Below are 16,469 nucleotides of genomic sequence, written 5' to 3' on the forward strand. Positions count from 1 at the left end.
GTCTTATGGCGCCCGCTTCAACACCGAAACCCACCAAACTCCTTGAACATTTGCTGCTGCCCCCACAGAACCCCTCGAGCACAAAGAGATCCAAACAGCCACCCCACGGAGTCACCGAGGCTGCAGAGGGGCAACCACAGCTGAAGTGGCACCCCCACACCCACACCTGGGGAGCCAGGAGGGCACCCTGAACCAAAACAGTACCCCAATCTTGGAGGGCACCCCAACCTGGAGGAGTACCCCAAACCCAGGGGCAGGTGAGCAGCGCTGTCCCAGGCTGTATTGCGGGGAAGTGGGGCCCAAAGAGTGGGGGGCCCTGGGGTGAGGAAGCAAGGGCAGCCCCCGCCTGCTGCCCGCCACCCCCCACCGCCTGCTTGGGCCGGAGTGGCCTGGACCCGCCGAGCGTGTCCTCCTGGCCGAGGGCAGCTGCGCGTGAGAGACGCGACTCTGGGCAGAAACAGGGGAGCCAGGTCCCCCGGTGGGGGCCCCAGAGGCCTGTCCACAGGGAGCCCCAGGGCCACGTGGCCGCCTTTCAGGGACGGACATGGACGGAGCCAACAGCAGGGGACAGCCGGGAAGGGCCCCGGGAAGGGGAAGGACCCGGGAGGGGGAAGGGCCAGGGCGGGGGAGGGACCCGGGAGGGGGAGGGCCCGGGAGGGGGAGGGGCCGGGAGGGGGAGGGGCCCGGGCAGGGGAGGGGCCCGGGCGGGGGAGGGGCCCTGGAGGGGGAGGGGCCCGGAGGGGGAGGGGCGGGCCTCTCAGGCTCAAAGGTCTGGCCTGCACCGGGCAGGGCTCTGCCCACCCCCTGGGCTCTGGGCTCTGGGCTCTGGGCGGGCCGGGCCGGGCCGGCCTCTGAGGGGGAGGGGCGGGCGCCCCACGGGCCAGGCCCGGGGCAGAGGATGGGCCCCCACGGCCCCCGACACTGGAGGGCGCCCCCACGCCCGCAGGCGGGGTCCGGCCCGGCGCCCGCGGTGCGGGGAGAGGGGCCGGCGCGGGGCGCCCCGCGGCGTCCAGGCCAGGTGGGCGGCGGGGCGCGGGGGCCTGGAGAGGAGGGGGCGCGGCCAGCTTCGGGGCGCTGTGCGGACGGCCGAGGGCGACCGCGGGCAGCCGGGGCACCTTCATGGCTGACGCCCGGAGGCCTCGCCCCCTCTCCCGGCCCCAGCGTCTCCCCCGCTTCGGCCCCCTCCCCAGCCCTCCCCATCTCCCCCCCGCCCCCCCCCAGCGGGGCCCCCTCGCCTCGAGCCCGCCGCGCCCGGCCGGGGCCTGCACCGCGCGGCGGCCGCCAGCAGAGGGCGCGCGGGGCGCGCGGGCCGGAGGCGCGGGGCGCGGGGGGCGGCGGGGGCGCGAGGCCACTGCGGCCGTGGCCGCAAAGGAACACCCCACGGTGACGCCCCGCAACACCCGCCGCGGGCAGGGGGCCGCGGGAGGGGCTGGGCAGCCCCTCGGGAAGGAGCCTCCGGCCGCGGGGCGCTGCGGGGGGGGGGGGGCCGGGGGCCGACACGCCCACAGCACCCCGTGGGCAGCGCCCAGCTGCCCTCCCCGCCGAGGCCCTGGACCCCAGGGCGCCGCCCCGGCCGTGGCGAGGGGCAGGGCCAGCCCCCCGCCTTGGGGAGTCCCCACTGCGCCCCACCGCGAGGGCCGGAGCCCCGCGCCTCAGGCGCCGGCGGGACCTCAGCGCCCCGGAGGACGCGGCCCACGGGCAGAGGCCCGGCCCCGAAGCTGGCCGCGCCCCCTGGACACACCCCGGGGGCGCAGCGGGGCCCTCCTGGGCGCTGCCGGGGCTCCACCGCCCACCAAAAGCGAGGCCGGTTCCGACTCGGCGGGACGCAGGCGCGGGCCACGGCGCGGGCCGAAGCCCGGGGGCACGTGTGGGAAAAGAATGAATTGGAAAGGCCGGCAGAAGGGCAGAAGTCCACGCCCGCGGAGCGCCCGGCCTGCAGGTGGCCACGGAGGCCCCGGCCCCCAGGAAGCAGCCGCCGCGGAGCGCAGCCAAGTCAGCCTCAAAAATAGCAACAGCCGGGCGCTTCATGCAGCCCAGTGACCTAAAAAGGAGGCAGCCACACAGCCGCGAGCCTGGCGGCCGAGATAAGGCCAGGCCACGAGGGATCCTGGGGAGGGGGATGGCCGCCGCTCACCCCGCGGGCTCTGGACACGCCCCGGCCAGCCGCTGGCCCGGAGGGAGCCGCCGGACGACAGGCTGGGTGGGGCCTGGAAGCCCAGCCCCAGGCTCTGAGGGCCGTAGGCTCAGCTCTCGCTGCCCAGCACGCTGGCCGCCGCAGCGCACGGCCTCCCGGCAGCAGCGGGCCGGCTGATCCACGTGCAGGCTGTCCACACCCAGCGCGGCTGCCGGCCAGGCTATGCCCAGGGGCCACAGTGCAGCCAGCGCAGGCGCCCGCAGGGTCTGGCAGCCGGAGGAGGCGCGGACAGCGGGGCTGTTTCTAACTCTCACCGACCCTTTGCTTCGGTGCTGAGCCCGGCACGGACGGGTGGGCTTTCGCTTGAAAAGCCCCTCCCTCTGAGCACGGTGGGGGCAGGATCAAGCTGGACCCCAGCTGCCCTGTCTCCTTGCTGACCGCAGAGCCATGGGCGGCCGCAGCCTCGGGGTCACAAGGAAAGACGCCAGGACCCGCTCCTGGGGACCGCCCCCCCAGGCCAGCGCCTGGCTTCCTGGGCCCCTCTGCTGCAGGGACTGGCCACATCTGGAGGCCGCCGGGCCTGGCTGCCCCAGCCCAGCTCTCCGCTGCCTCCACCCTCCTGGCCGCCCGAGGGCCTGCCCAGGCCGAGTCCTGGAGCGCGACCACCCTCCGCCAGGCTGCGTCTACGGCCTTCAGAACCAGCCCAGACCAGCAGGTTCATCAGAGGAGCCAAAATCAAGGAGGGAAGAACTCAGCAAGGAAAGAAAACCACACTGAAGAAAGCAGGTGGCTCCCCGGCCACCCTCCCCACCCCGTCCCTCTGGGGCGGCGCCCCCTTTTCTTCGCAAACTGCCCTCTGGGAATGCGCCGGTGCCACTGGGAGGGAAAACGTTTCCCAGAGGGAGCCCAAGGGCCACTGGCAGAGCTCCGCACCCCTGCAACCCCACCGGCCTCCTGGATGACTGCAGGCCCCCAACACCCAACAGCAATGCCCCACACTGGCCACCACAGCCCTCACAGTGAGGAGCACTGCCTGCCTGTGCTCAGCCCCGAGGGGATCCCACTCTGCTGCCTCTTATTCACACAGCAGAGAGCAGAAGATGGGGAGACGGGGCAGAGGGGCGAGGGTGTGGGGACAGGACACAGGTGAGGCAGGTGGGGGCAGCAGGCAGTGAGGTGGGGCCAGGGGACAGGAGGACGTGGGGGACAGGAGGATGCGGGGCACAGGGAAGAAGCAGGGGGTCACGGGGAGGATGTGGGGTTGGGGCGCAGGTGGAGGGGACGCCCACCAGGTGTGAGGCATGTGTCCCCCTGAGTGGCCTTCCAGCACCCAAAGGGCACCCCCCTGCTGCCCGCTGGCTCACCTGGTAGAACTCCCGCAGCCAGTTCTTCTGCAGGTTGTCGGGCTGTGGAGAAAGGAGAGAGCGTCAGACTGGCCGGGGACGGGGGGGGGGGGGTATGGGGAGAAGACGCAGGGATGCCCACCGCAGCCTACGCCCACCCCCAGCCGGACCCATCAAGGACGCCCCACACTGCATGGGGTGCCAACCACAGCCGGAGCACCCCCTTCACGAGACCTGCTGGAGGGACGTCCATGGAGAGCGCCTGGGGTTGGGCCCACAGCGGCCAGCCTGCACCTCTGGGGGTGCCCCGAGACCACCACCGTCGCCTGGGCCTCCCTAAGAGGGACCCTGGGCCCAGGGACAGCCTCAGGCTCCAGAGGCGGCTGCTACCAGACCCAGCCTGGGAGGCTGCCCTCTGAGGCCACACCTGGCTGGCCTGTCCCCCATGCTGGGACCCTGCCAGCACCACCTCGCACTGGGCTGCACACGCTCCGCACACCCGCGCTCCACACCACGGTTCACTAGCGCCCCACTTCCCGTCCCAGGCCTGGACCCTCATCCCGTCAAAGCCCGCAGGGCGCCCCTGCTCTGGCGCCCGCCCCACAGCAACCCACACAGTCCCTGCTCAGGCTGGGGGACACAGGCCACAGCCCAGGGCCCAACTCATACCCCACAACCCCCCACACGCCCCCCACACCCATGTGACCAAGGAGCTGCCTGTTACACGCACTTTTAATGAATGAAACGGTCACCCACAGGCACTGACTGTGCTAACGTGCAGCTCCGCCCCGAACCGCTCCAATCCCCACGTGATGGAGACACGTTCACAGGGAGCAAGAACACCACTGTCCCTCATGGTGTGGGAGACAAATGCCCAAAATCCAAGGACATGGCAGCGAAAACCCACAGACTCATGACTAAGAGCACCAGTCCCATAGCTGGGATGTCGCTGCACAGCTGGGAGGTCAAGACGTTGGCTGGGAGGTTGAGGGGTCGTGCGCCGTTTTCCAAACGTTGGTGGGGACTCCCCACTGCAGCCCCCAACAGCAAAGAACCCTCAGGGGCTCTTCTGGGCTTACATAGCCATCCTGGACCCATTTGAGAACTGAATGGCTGCAGCCACTCCATGAAAGCTGGACAGCCAGTGCCCGAGAGGCCCAGCAGGGGTGGCATGGCCACTCTGACGAATCCCTAGAAGCTGGTGTAGACCTGCATGAGACAGTGGACTCCTGGGGGTCACGGTGTTAAGGAACTGTACATACACAGGTTCCACTTCCAGGGATCCCAGCGGCACTCACGGTGAAATCAGAGAAAGAGCCCCTCTTGGCTGCCTGCCCCCCTCCCCCGGGGAGTACCATAGAGAATTCTCCAGAACAGAAGCCTACTCTGCAAGAGGGAAGACTTTACCGGAGCCAATCCCTCTAGGCCACCGTTTCCCCAACTGGTCTCACCTAGGGGCTGGGGTTGGGGTAAGAGATGCAGGGCAGGCCACCACCCTGGGGCACAGGCCCACCAACAGGCAGATTTACTGACGACGGGGGGCACTCCCTGTCCTGCTGAAGGAGGGGAGGACACGGACTCTCCTCGCACCTCAGAAGAGGACCCCACCATACCTCGTCGGAGGGCTAGACCTCGGTGCCTGTCACCAATACTGCAGCTTTCAACGAGCAAAAGCACCACAAGGGCAAGGAAGTGCATCCTGGTGCCACACAGGGGCATCGGATGACCAGAAAGGGAATCTAAGGTGACCGAGTAGTATGTCAAGGGCTCTCATGAAAAAGTGGACAGCATGCGGGGATAGGTGGTGACAGACGCAGAGTGACGGGAACTCTAAGAAAGAATCTAGAGGTGGCCCCAGAAATCAAATCTCTGTAAGGAAGCGAAGAAGCCTTTGGAGGCTCACAAGCTACGGAACAGCAAGGACACTAAGTGAGCTGGAGTCACGTCAGCAGAAGCGTCCAAGACTGAAAGGGGGAGAAAAAAATCACAGAGCTCTGGGACAATCTCAAAAGATGTATATAAGCCACACACCATGGGAACGCCCACCAAGGAAGAGAGCGGGTAGAAAACTCAGGGAATGGCAGAGTTTTTGAGATAAACGACATACACCAAACCAAAGATCCAAAAGCTTCCAGAAGCCAAGTAGGGTAAATACCTCAAAACATACTCCTGGGCGTGCGATGCCTAGTGAACTGCTGAAAACCAGAGGGAAGAAGAAAATGTTACAAGTGGGAAGAAAGAGCACAGCTAATCTGTATCAAAACAAAGACCAAACCACACAAGTGAGAGGATAAAATGGAGTGGGACGTTTCCAGCAGTGAAGGCAAAAATCACCAACCTAGACTTTTGTATCCAGCACCCTCATTTTTCCAACTTGGAGGAGGAAAAAGTTCTTCCTCAGACAAACGGAGGAAACCCACTGCTGGCTGACCTGCCTTGAAGGTGATGGTTCAGAAAGTTCTTCAGAGAGGGGGAAAACGTCACAGGTCAAAATTCTGGACTGCCGTGAAGAGGTGTAACGAGAAGAGAACCCACAAAGGCCTACGGCGCGCAGAGCGGAGTTCTTCCACACGATCCACGCCCGCAGCGAGAAAGTTCTCAAGCGCAGGACTCGAGAGGTCCGCGCTGCAGGAGGCGCCGTCCAGCCTCCGGCCCCGTTGAGCACATCAGGGAAGCCCCCCAGTGCGGGAGACTGGAGACCGTGGGGAGACACCCCTCCCAGCACTGGATGCCACCGTGGGCAACGGTGAAGGGATGCTGCAGATATTATTAAATCCCAAACTTAGTTCATCTTACAAACAAAAGGTGCGTTATCCTGGGCACGTCTGACCTTACCAGGTATCAGGTGAGCCATTGAAAGATCTAAAGGTCAGAGGCCTCTCCCCCACTGGCCCCAAGTCCCACAGCCACAGGAGAGGATTCTGGCCACAGGCACCAGAAGCAGCCGACAGACCCTCCCCAGGCAGGTCCCGGATGAGAACACGTGCTGGGGCCCCTGCCCCCGAGAGCGGAGCGGGTGCATGAGGGCTCTTGTGAGCCACGAAGTTTCTGCTGATTTGTTCCACGGCACAGAAGACGAATCTGCCCTCGGGACTGTGAGTGGGTGTGCCACAGGAAGAAACAGCTGCACGCATTTCGCCCCGTTCAGCTTTCCCCTGCGGCGCTGTCCCCGGGAAGACCGGATCTAAAGCCCGGCAGGCGGCCAAGGGGGCGCTTCCCGTCCTGTCCTAGGGCTGCCCGAGCCTCCGCCTCCAGCCTCCGCCTCCAGCCTCTGCCTCCAGCCCGCTCTCAAATAAGCAGCGCCCTCAAGCACTCGTTTGCTAGTGTTCACGCAACTCGCAGCACTTCTGCAACTCAGTTCTTCTGGATTTCCTCCCTTCTCGTCCCTACGGCACGGCTCTGCGTTCGCTTTTCGAGTTAAATGCTTCTCTTACTTTTATTACCTCTTGTTCAACAGCAAAAACACCGAATGTCCCAGAACACGTGTGGGGGTTCAGGCGGTGAGCTCGGCGTGTGGGGTCCTTGGGTCCCTCTGAGTGGCCGGCGCCTCGAGGTCTGCCTGTTTCCCACACGTCTGAGTCTGGCACCCCAGCCCCCGCGGCGGGTGTCGCACAAGCCGAGGGACGAAGCCGCTCCTTGCCCGGCAGCGAGCTCGGGGAAGAAGGGGAGCAGCGGGGCTGCCCCGGGCTGCAGACTCGGCCGGGGGAGCCAGAGACCCGTCTGCCTGGGCCCCCGAGGCCCGGCGCTGGGCCGAGCCTGCCTGCAGGCTTGCACCCCGCCCTCCAGACGCAGCTGGGGCCCCCGCCCGCATCCCAGTTTGCCGCCCCCACAGCCCGCGCCCATGGCACTCCCACTGCACTGGGCGCCGGGCAGCAGCGGAGGACGGCTGGACAGCAGGGGACACAGGAAGGGGACGGGGATGGGGGCTCTGGGGGCCCCTCACAGCCTGCCGTGCACCCTGAGCCAGCCCTGATGCCCCGTTGCCGCCAAGCGAGGGAAGACCCCCCAACTCAGAGGGAAACCGGAGGTGACACCCCTCGGGGACCCGCCCCGTCCCCATGAGAGGCGTGGCGTTCACTCCTGGGCACGGCGCCCACCCCCACTCGGCTTCCCCCACACCCATGGGGCCAGCCTGGGTGCAGGCCTCTGGGGCGAGTCCCTGTGCCGTGTGCCTGCATGGCCAGGGCGCCTGAACCCCATCCCCCGGCAGGGCCGCTGGAGGAGCAGGGGCCGAGGCCAGCGGCCTTGTCACCTGCCCCCTGCAGCCAGCGGGGTCACGGTGGGTGCCCAAGTCCACTGTGGACTCCAGGCGGGCAGCCAGCAGCGGAGAGACCCCTGGGAGGGGCCTTTCTGAGGCCCCTGATGGCCAGCTGAGAGCCGCGGCAGGGACAGGAGGTGGCGGAGCAGGGTGGGGAGCACAGGGCAGGTCCAGCAAGGGGGCTGGTGGCACCACACAGAGAGGGTCACCCAGGCCTCCTGCACCCCTGTGGTGTCGGGGTGGGGATGCAGGCCCCGCGCTCTGACCTGACCTGCCTAAGGGACAGGAGGGGGCAGGTGGGCCCCACAGAGTGGGGGCCTGGCTGACCGCTGGCCCAGCCACCTATGCCCAGGTAAACAGTCCGCTGAGGACACAGCCCCAGGACACCGCTGCTCCCAGGGGTGCGGATGCCTGGCCGCACCCCACCCCGCGGAAGGCCCTTTCCCCTCGTGAGAAAGGAAGCCCCGTCGGCGGCGCTCACACCCGCCTATAAATAGTACGAGAGGAAGCTGGACTGCAGGGCGGGAAGAGGCCACTGGGGCCAGGCCCCTCCTTCCTGCTGGCCAGTCCTGCAGAGCAGTGGGGCTGAGGCCAGGCCCGAGACGCCCCCAAGGAGCCCCGCCCAGGCCGTGGCCGGTCAGTGAACCCCAGGGGCCCAGACGGCACGTCTCCATGGCGACGCACCAGCGACAGGGCCACCGGGACGCACGCAGGCTGAGCCCTGCCGGCCACGCAGAGGGGTGACCACGCAGGCCCATGGAGGGACCCTGGAGAGGAGAGGCTGGCACAGCCGCTCCCCAGAGGCCCAGCGCAGATCCCGCCCAATGCACAGCCACGCGAGAGGCGGCCCGCACCGCCTGCCCCTCCCCCAGAGCCAGGGCACAGGACCAGGAGCCCGGTGGAGCTTTGGGGTCCTGGGGTGAGGGCCGTGCTCTTTGTTTGATGACGGTTCAGGTTAGCAAAACTCAGCCAGCGCATGTTCACACGCGTGCCCTTCCCTGGATGTAGACGCTACATCAAAGAGATCACTGAGCCAGCGAGGCCCCAGACGCAGCCTTCCTGGGAGCTAAGGGCGCAGCTGTGGGCCGGGGGGCAGGTGGGGGCTGGCGACAAGACACCTGCAGCTTCGGGCCGAAGGGTCCCGATGGGATGCTGGGGGTTTGCCGCAGACCCAAAGCTGGCGATGGCTCTGGCCCTGCTCGCACGGGTGGCCTCGGCCCCAGGCAGCTGTGGGGACGCCGAGGGCCCTAAAGCAGCACCCCCCCCCCCCCAAAAACGAGCAAACACAGATTCTGAGTGAGGGAGATTCTTTTAAAAATAAAACCTCAAGTCCAAAATAGCTTCAGTTTAAAAATAGCCCTTAGCACAAACACAGACCCTTCCAGCTTCTCCCTCCTCCGCCGGGGTCACCCAGAGCTGCCCCCCAGGCCACGTCGCCACGGGTCACCTGGCCTCCCCAATGGGGACAGAGGGGCGGCTGCGGGGGATGCCGGGCCTTAGTGGGGGGCCCCACTGTGCTGGCCCTGCAGAGGCAGCCCTGAGCCCCGGCCCCCCACGTCAGGCCCACCCCTCCCACCACAGGGGAGCAGGCGCCTCACACCCCCCCTTCAGCCCCGGTCAGAGCTGGGACCACCCAGGCAGCTCAGGGGTCGCCGGCGAGCCAGGGAGGAGGTGCGGTGGGCGCTCTCACCACAGCCCAGGCCTGGGGGCTGGAGAGCCCCGGAGGCTGCGCGGAAGGCAGAGAAGGCGGCAGAGGCCAGCGTGGGCGCGGGGCGAGACGGGAGGGGGCGCAGCGCAGGGCGCTCCGAAGAGGCGCAGCCAGACTGGACCCCGCGGGCGTCACACGGCCGCACAGGACCACGGGGGCCGCGCGTCTCAGCTCAGGCCGGCCGTATGCTCAGGCGGCCTGGGGCAGGGAGCGGCCGCCAGACGATCGTGGACATGGTCAGCCAGCTCCGGTGACTAATTCTGCTATGTCCAGCCCAACTCGGGGCAGCGGGCGGGTGGCAGGCACCCCCGCGGGTGCGCAGCTGCAGGACCCGGCCTGAGCTCTGGGCCGTCCAGAGCCCGTGCTCCTGGGAAGGCCGCACCACAGTGGACAGCCTTGCTCGAGCGTCGCTGGCACCAGGCCAGGCGGGGCCCCGTGCGTGACTTGCTGTCCCCACCGGGGGTCCCGGCCCTCAGAGAGGAGGGTCTGGGGGGCATCTCGGTTCTGCACGCCGCTGGAGGGGCCCTGAGTGCTGCCAGGCGGTGGAGCACCAGACGCAAGCCTGTGGCGAGGGCACCTGCTGCCCACACAGCCAAGGGCCAGGCCCTTCCCAGTGCCCCCCGTATGGTCACCGCGTCCCTGTTTTCTCGTGGGCGCCCAGGAATTCTTGCAATAGATAAAAGCACGGGAGTCGGCGCCCAGAAACGCGAGGGTGGCCGCGGGCCCAGTGGCCCAGTTTGAGGCTCTATGCGGGGAGACCCTCCCCGTCCCCCAGAGGCCGCACTGGCCGCCGCAGCGTATTCTCTTGATGTGGGGATGCAGGACCCACTTGCAGCGGGCAGGTTTGGGGCCCGGGATACCCCTCCTTCCGCCTGCTAATGGGGGGCCCATGCCCACAGCCCACCAGGCCAACAGGAGCCGGGTGGCCTTCGGGCGGGGGCCTAGTGGGGAGGGGTCAAGGGTACTTCCTGGTAGCGGTGGCCACTCCCCCGTGGTGCAGGCTGGTCTGCGGGGGGAGGGGGGCAGCGGAGGGGAACCCAGCAGGGGCAGTGGGGTGTCCTTGGCAGGCCTGGTGGGCACGACTGTCCAGAAGGGCCATGTGTGGCTCTGCGGGCAGCGGCAGAGCAGACGACGACAGCGAGGCTGCCCCAAGAAGACCCATATGTGAGGGACCCGAGCCAGGCTGGGGGGGCGGCGCGCCCCGAGTTGGAGTCGGGTGGGTGGGCAGCAGGCGCACAGGGTCAGGGCCACGCCCACCCCAGCTCCGAGGAGCGCTGGCCCCACCTGGGGGTAGAGCCGGGCCCCAGGACAAGGGAGCAGGGGCGCAGGGTGGGCCGCCCCCCACACCCCGGCCGCCGCTGCAGAAGCTGAGAAGTCACCCCCGGGAGCCTGTGGAAGTGGGGGAGCCGAGAGCGGCCTGCAGTGCCCTGAGGAAGAGGGGAGCTCCCCCAGCGATGCAAGGGTCGAGGAGCAGGGCCACGGCAGGGGGCTGCGCGGTGGGGGGCTGAGCCATGGGGCGCAGGCCCGTGACCCCGGGCCGGGCCGTGGTGGGTTCTCAGGCACAAGCGACCGGGAAAGGACGGCTGGCTGCAGGGAGCGGCCTGCGCTCATTAGCAGCCGGTGATCACACGTCAGGAAGACGCTCCAGCCTGGGGACGCGGAGAAAGAGCCAAGTCTGTGTAGCTTAGAGACGGGCCGGGGACCGTGTGTCCACAGTGGACACGCAGACGCCCGTGGCTTGCCGTCCTCGGTGGCTGCTGCAGTCAGGAGCACAGATTGAGGCCGCCGGGCACCCGGACCGAGGTCCCCAGGGCAGGGCGGGGCGTTCCTGGACAGGCGGCCCCACGCCCGGGGTGAAAGCTGGTCCCCATGCTGTCTAGTCCGCCAGGGGTCAGCCCCCAGGCCCTTCGCCATGTGTGCCGGGGCCCCAGCTGCAAGGCCTTGGTGGCCGCGATTCCAGGCAGCTGCCCCCCCACCCCCGCCCCGCCTCAGCTGTCACCACGGGCAGCACAGGCCCCAGGGGCTACCGGCAGGCCAAGACCGCAAGCGGCCAGCTGCCCCTTCAGTGCCTGGGGACAATGGGCAGTGCCGGGCGGGGCAGGAGGCCCATCCCACTGCCCTTGGCGTCTAGCAGGAATGGGGTCCCACCCGCCCAAGCCCCTGCGGCCCTCACGACCCTGCCTCAGCACCGCCGCTGCACGCCGAGGGTGCCCCACGACCCCTGCTCAGCCGCGCCGCTCAGGACGCGCCGGGCACCCGGTCGCCGCGCAGTCCGGGCCAGGTCACTCCCACCGCGGCAGGCAGACGGACGCCGTGCCAGGGATGCCGCGGCGGAGCCAGCGCTGCCCGTCCGAGTGGCTGTGGCGCGTGGGGGACGGACGACACGGAGGGCGGCAAGACGAGGACTGAGGAGAGGCACGCGGGGTCCCGGCACAGACCCTTGCACACGCGTGAGCAAAGCCCGAGGACTCAGCCGCAGTCGGCTCACCCAGGCCAGCGGGAAACGCAAACCGAGGACGAGGAGGCCACGTGCCGCCCGCCCGACAGGGACACGACTGGTGGGGGGACGTGCACGCAGATGCGGGGCACACACATGGGGCACACACACGGAAGTGTCTGGGTGCACCTGCAGGTGATGGGAGGCCGCGGCCCAGCTCAGGGGCCGAGGCAGCGGTGTCCATGCACAGGGCCGGCTGGAGGCCAGCAGGAAGTGTCCACCCCCCCCCAGGCTGCACCAGGCCCAGGACTGGGCAGGGCAGGGGGTTGTGGGGGCCCTCAGGCCTCCTCTTGGGCCTGACGCCGCTCCCCAGGGCGGGCGGCCGCGCTCCCTCCCAGCCGTGAGCAGGGATGGGCACGGGTTCCCCTGGCCTGGGTGTTTCGGGTCACTCTGGGGCCCCGAGCACACCCCGCCCCCAGCAGCCCTGCGGCCCCACCCCCGCCCGCCGAGCCCCTTCTGCTTCTTCCGGACCCGGCCCTTATCAGCCCTTACGACAGGCGGGGGCGGGCCGGGGTGGGTGTCCACACGCAAGGCCTGTGTCCGGGCGCCCGAGGCCCACACCTCGGCTCCTTTCCACTGGCCGCAGAGGCGGGCCACCGGCCTCACCCCCAGGCCCGTTTCCTACAGTTGCCACCCACACAGCCCTGCCAGGCTCCGCCGCCCCAGGCCCCCAGGAGGTCGTCCACAGTCCATGTTAGGGCCCTCGGGGTGTCCATTCCGACCTGGTAGCCAGGGCACGGGGAACCAGAGTGCGAGCCCTGGCCAGGCTGACTGGGCCAGGCCCCTGCCCCGAGCAGAGGACCCCTCCTGGCCGCCCCCTCTGTCCCCCCTCCAGGGGCCACCAGCCTGGTCCTCTCCCCCAGCTCCTGGCAGCCCCGGGAAAGCAGGTGGGGGCAGCATGGGAGGGGCCATCGGGACCCAGTGGAGGCTCTAGGGGTGCTCTGGCCACAGTCCCCCATGGACGTTCCCTAGCCCTTGGCTCCCTGAGGCTGGGCCTGGCCCTGGTGCCTGCAGGGGGCGCCCCTGAGACGCCCCATCAGCGCCCAGGCCTGGCAGCCTCTGGGGGACAGAGCCCCAGGTGCAGGAGCACCCGGCCCCGGGGACACTGTGTCAGCCACAGGGCACTGCTGGCCTCCCGGCTGGCCCGCCCTGCCAGGGAGCCGTGCACGCAGTGCCCACACGGGGGGCCGCCGTCTCCCCTGTGCTGGGGGCCAAGACCGGCTTCAAGGCAAGGCAGGAAGTTGCCACAGACCCAAAAAACCGACCAGTGGTGGAGGATGAGGCAGCCTGTCCCCACAGGTGCCACACGCACGCCCCCCGATGGCTCCTGACCGCCCAGGGCTGGCCAGCCTGGGCGTCGGCGGTGGTGGGATCGGCTGTGGGCCGGGTGTGGCCTGCGCTCTGGCTCCCAAGGTGCTGCAGGGGTGGCTGGGCCTGAACCACCCTCCGTGGCCTGAGGGCCGGGGGCGCGAGAGGGGCTGGCACTGGGGCGGGGGCCGAAGTCCCAGAGACACCCCCTGAGCCACACCTGCGGGCGGGGGGCCCCAGCAGGACGGGGGGGTCTGAGGACGGGGGGGGGCCTATTGACAGGAGGCCTGAGGACGGGGGCTGGTGGCCTGGTAGCCCGCGTGCCCCTCAGCTGGGCCTCGCCAGACCAGGCAGAGGCTGTGCCCCGCAGAGCCTCAGCAGGAGGGCACAAGACCTGTGTGGCGGAAGGTGGCGACACCCACGGCCTCGAGGAGCCGAGGGGAACCCTGCTGGCCCCAGCAACCCCAGCTATACCGGCGAGGAAAGGAGGCCTGGACACCGGGCCCACGTGGAGACTGGCCCCGGGACCGCTGGGCAGAAGCCACAGCCACAGGACGAGGCCACGGGGCTCCGAGGCGAGGGGAGCGGGGTGGGGGTGCTGCGGGGAGCCAGGTAGGCCTCCACATCACCCCAAGGCCCACGTTTCTGGTCACCTGATGAAGCCAAGGCCTCTGCCGGAGCAACGAGCCGTCGGCCCTCCCCGCGGGCGAGGCTAGACCTGCTGTCCGGACCGTGCAGGGCGCATCTGCCCGAGGCCAGGGCTGCTGGGGTGCAGGGGTCAGCATCTGCCCGCGGGTCAGGCTGAGCACAGGGACCACCACTGGGGCGGGCGGGGGGCCGCCTGGCCACCTCATCGCCAGTCCCTGTTCCCACAGAGGGGCCCCGTGAGCTTCCCAGAGTCCCAGCTAAGGCCCCGCACAGGCCAAGGGCAGCGGCGCCAGAGGGAAGAGGCACTGAGGCCCCCGAGAGCTGCCGCGCCCCCCCCCACAGGCAGCTCAGGCCTACGGTCTCTGCAGGGCTCCCCTGCAGGCTTGTGCCTCCGGGCGGCCCCTCAGCAGGCTTCCTTGGGGGCTAAAAGGTGGGTCCCGTGAGACACGAAACCCTGGCGGTGCTCGCCCCATGAAAGCCCGCAGAAGCGCCTGCAGACGGGCCCCAGTGGCCGCAGGCATGGGGAGGGCTGCGGGCCGGGGCCCTATCCACAGGGTCGCTGGCCCCCCGGGAGGGCTCAGCCCGGGTGGTGAGAGGTGAGGCTGCTGGTGCTGTCCACAGGGAGGGCCGCAGGCAGATCCCAGGGGTGGCCACTCCCCTGGGACTCACTAACGGCTTGTGGGGCCACCCTCCGCTCAGGCCCACCAGACCTGTGGCCGGGCGCCGCACAAAGGGCCGGCCTGGGCAGTCGGCACTCGGAGCAGCGCGGCTCGGGCCCCGGGTCACGCCAACTGACAGAGCCAAGCACCAAGCTGGGCGCTCCAAGGGGGAGGGGTGGTGGGCGGGGGCCACAGGGGGTTGGGGCTCCACCAGGCCTGGCCAGAGGTCCTTGGCAGGTGTCAGGGGTGCCTGGTGACCCACACCCGCTCCTGCGGCGGGGGAGCAGGGGACGCTCCGGAGGAGGAGGCTGCGGGCCCTCAGGGACTCGCCTGCAGCAGAGTCTTGCAGGCAGTGAGGGCCTGACCCCCACCTGCACCCAAGGGCCTCTGTGAACTTTAGGTGCGGCAGATGTGTGGAGAGCTGACCTGCGGCCCAGCCAGTTCAGAGGACCCGGGACACCCTGGGGCCGGCAGCAGCGATCACTCGGTCACCCAGATCTGTGTGCGGAGGGGACGGCCCCACGGGCTGTGGGACTCGGTGCCCCGCTCCACCCACGGGACCCGTGGAAGAGCCGAGGCCTGGCCAGCACACACGGGCTCCGGTGACGACCGAGGAGGAAAGAGCTGCCGTGGCGTGTGGTCAGCGGCCGGTGCGAGCGAGGCTGGGGCTGTCGGACTCTCATGGACTCTCACCACCTGCCGTGAGCCCCGGCCTGAGGGTCCTTCCCCCAGCGCTGGCCTCCCCAGGCTCCACCCCACAAGTCTCAGCGCAGAGGGCAGGCCCCGGAGCAAGAGTGGGACCTCTCCTGGCCCTGCCCACCACCCCAGCCCACCTGCTGGCCAGAGCCAGAGGCCACCAGCACTCAGGCCACCTCCACCCCTGCGCCTTCCCCAAACAAACATCCCTTCAGAGGTAAACTCCGTGCAAAACCCCGGGGGGCTCAAGGAATCGCTGGGGCGCGTGGACCCTCCAGCGTGCAGGGGAGATGCCCGGGCCGGAGCCCGGGGCCAGGCCGCCGCAGCGGGGTCTCCTGCCCAGGTGCCGCCCCGCCAGTCTTCTGACCTGACGGCCTGAGGCTTGGGGCCAGCGGCGGGTCTGCGGGTGGCGATGCGGGGGGCTGGGAGGGCCTGGCCGGCCGGGAGCCCCCACGGCCGGGCGGCCCGCGCCGGGGGCAGCTGGGGGCAGGGGCACTCACCTTCCAGGGCGGCCGGGCCTGGCCCGGGGCACGGCCCTCGGACACCCCGCCTGGGGGGCCGGGCCCGCGGGGCGCCCGGCCTGTGGGCGGCACGGGGCGCCGGGGAGGGGGCGCCCGGGCACCCCGCTCTGGGCGGGTCGGGCTGGCCGTCCGAGCCCCGCGGCGGCGGGGGCGCCACGGCCGAAACCCCAAAGTAGGTCAGCCCGGCCCGCGGGCGCCGAGGTGCCGCCGCCCGCTCCGCCGGCCGCGCCGGGCCGGGCCGGGCCGGGCCTGGAGGGCGAGGCCGCGGCTGCCGCTGCCCGGCCGAGGTCCCGCGGGGGGCGGGCGGGCGGGCGGGCCGGGCGGGTCCCGGCGGGCCGGGCGGGCCGGGCGGGCCGGGCCGGGCGGGCCGGGCGGGCCGGGCGCGCACTTACGTCGTCGAAGAGCGAGCCCACGTTGGCCGTGACCAGCAGCACCGCGGCGCCCGGGGCGGCCGCCTTCCCCGCCATGGCGCGGTCGGCCGCGTCAGCCGCGCCGGGGGGCGGCCCCGGGGCGCATCGCGGGCGGGCGGGTCGGGCCGGGCCGGGCGGGTCCGGCCGCGCGCTCGTCGTCGTCGCTCGCTCTCGCCCTCCGCGGCCCCGCGCCGCCGCCGCCCGCGCTCACCGCGGCCCGCGCGCAGCCATTACCCGCCGGAAAGTTCCCGCAGCGCCGCGGCCGCCCCGCCCGGCCGGGGGCGGGG

At 70.0% G+C, this 16,469-nt stretch overlaps 1 protein-coding gene across 1 annotated transcript in view; it reads right to left on the reverse strand.

The window, feature by feature from the left end:
* Positions 1–16,239, reverse strand: part of INPP5A (inositol polyphosphate-5-phosphatase A) — a 48,289-nt gene extending 32,050 nt beyond the window's left edge. Inside the window, exons 1-2 of the mRNA XM_037495883.2 lie at positions 16,165–16,239; positions 3,499–3,540 (exon numbers count right to left, since the gene is read on the reverse strand). Coding sequence (XP_037351780.1) covers positions 3,499–3,540; positions 16,165–16,239 — 117 coding nt within the window. The remainder of the gene's footprint in view (positions 1–3,498; positions 3,541–16,164) is intronic.
* Between the last annotated feature and the right edge of the window lie 230 nt (positions 16,240–16,469).

This window comes from Talpa occidentalis, unplaced genomic scaffold (genome assembly GCF_014898055.3).
Source record: "Talpa occidentalis isolate TD23 unplaced genomic scaffold, MPIMG_talOcc4v2.1 talOcc4.8, whole genome shotgun sequence".
Taxonomy (NCBI): domain Eukaryota; kingdom Metazoa; phylum Chordata; class Mammalia; order Eulipotyphla; family Talpidae; genus Talpa; species Talpa occidentalis.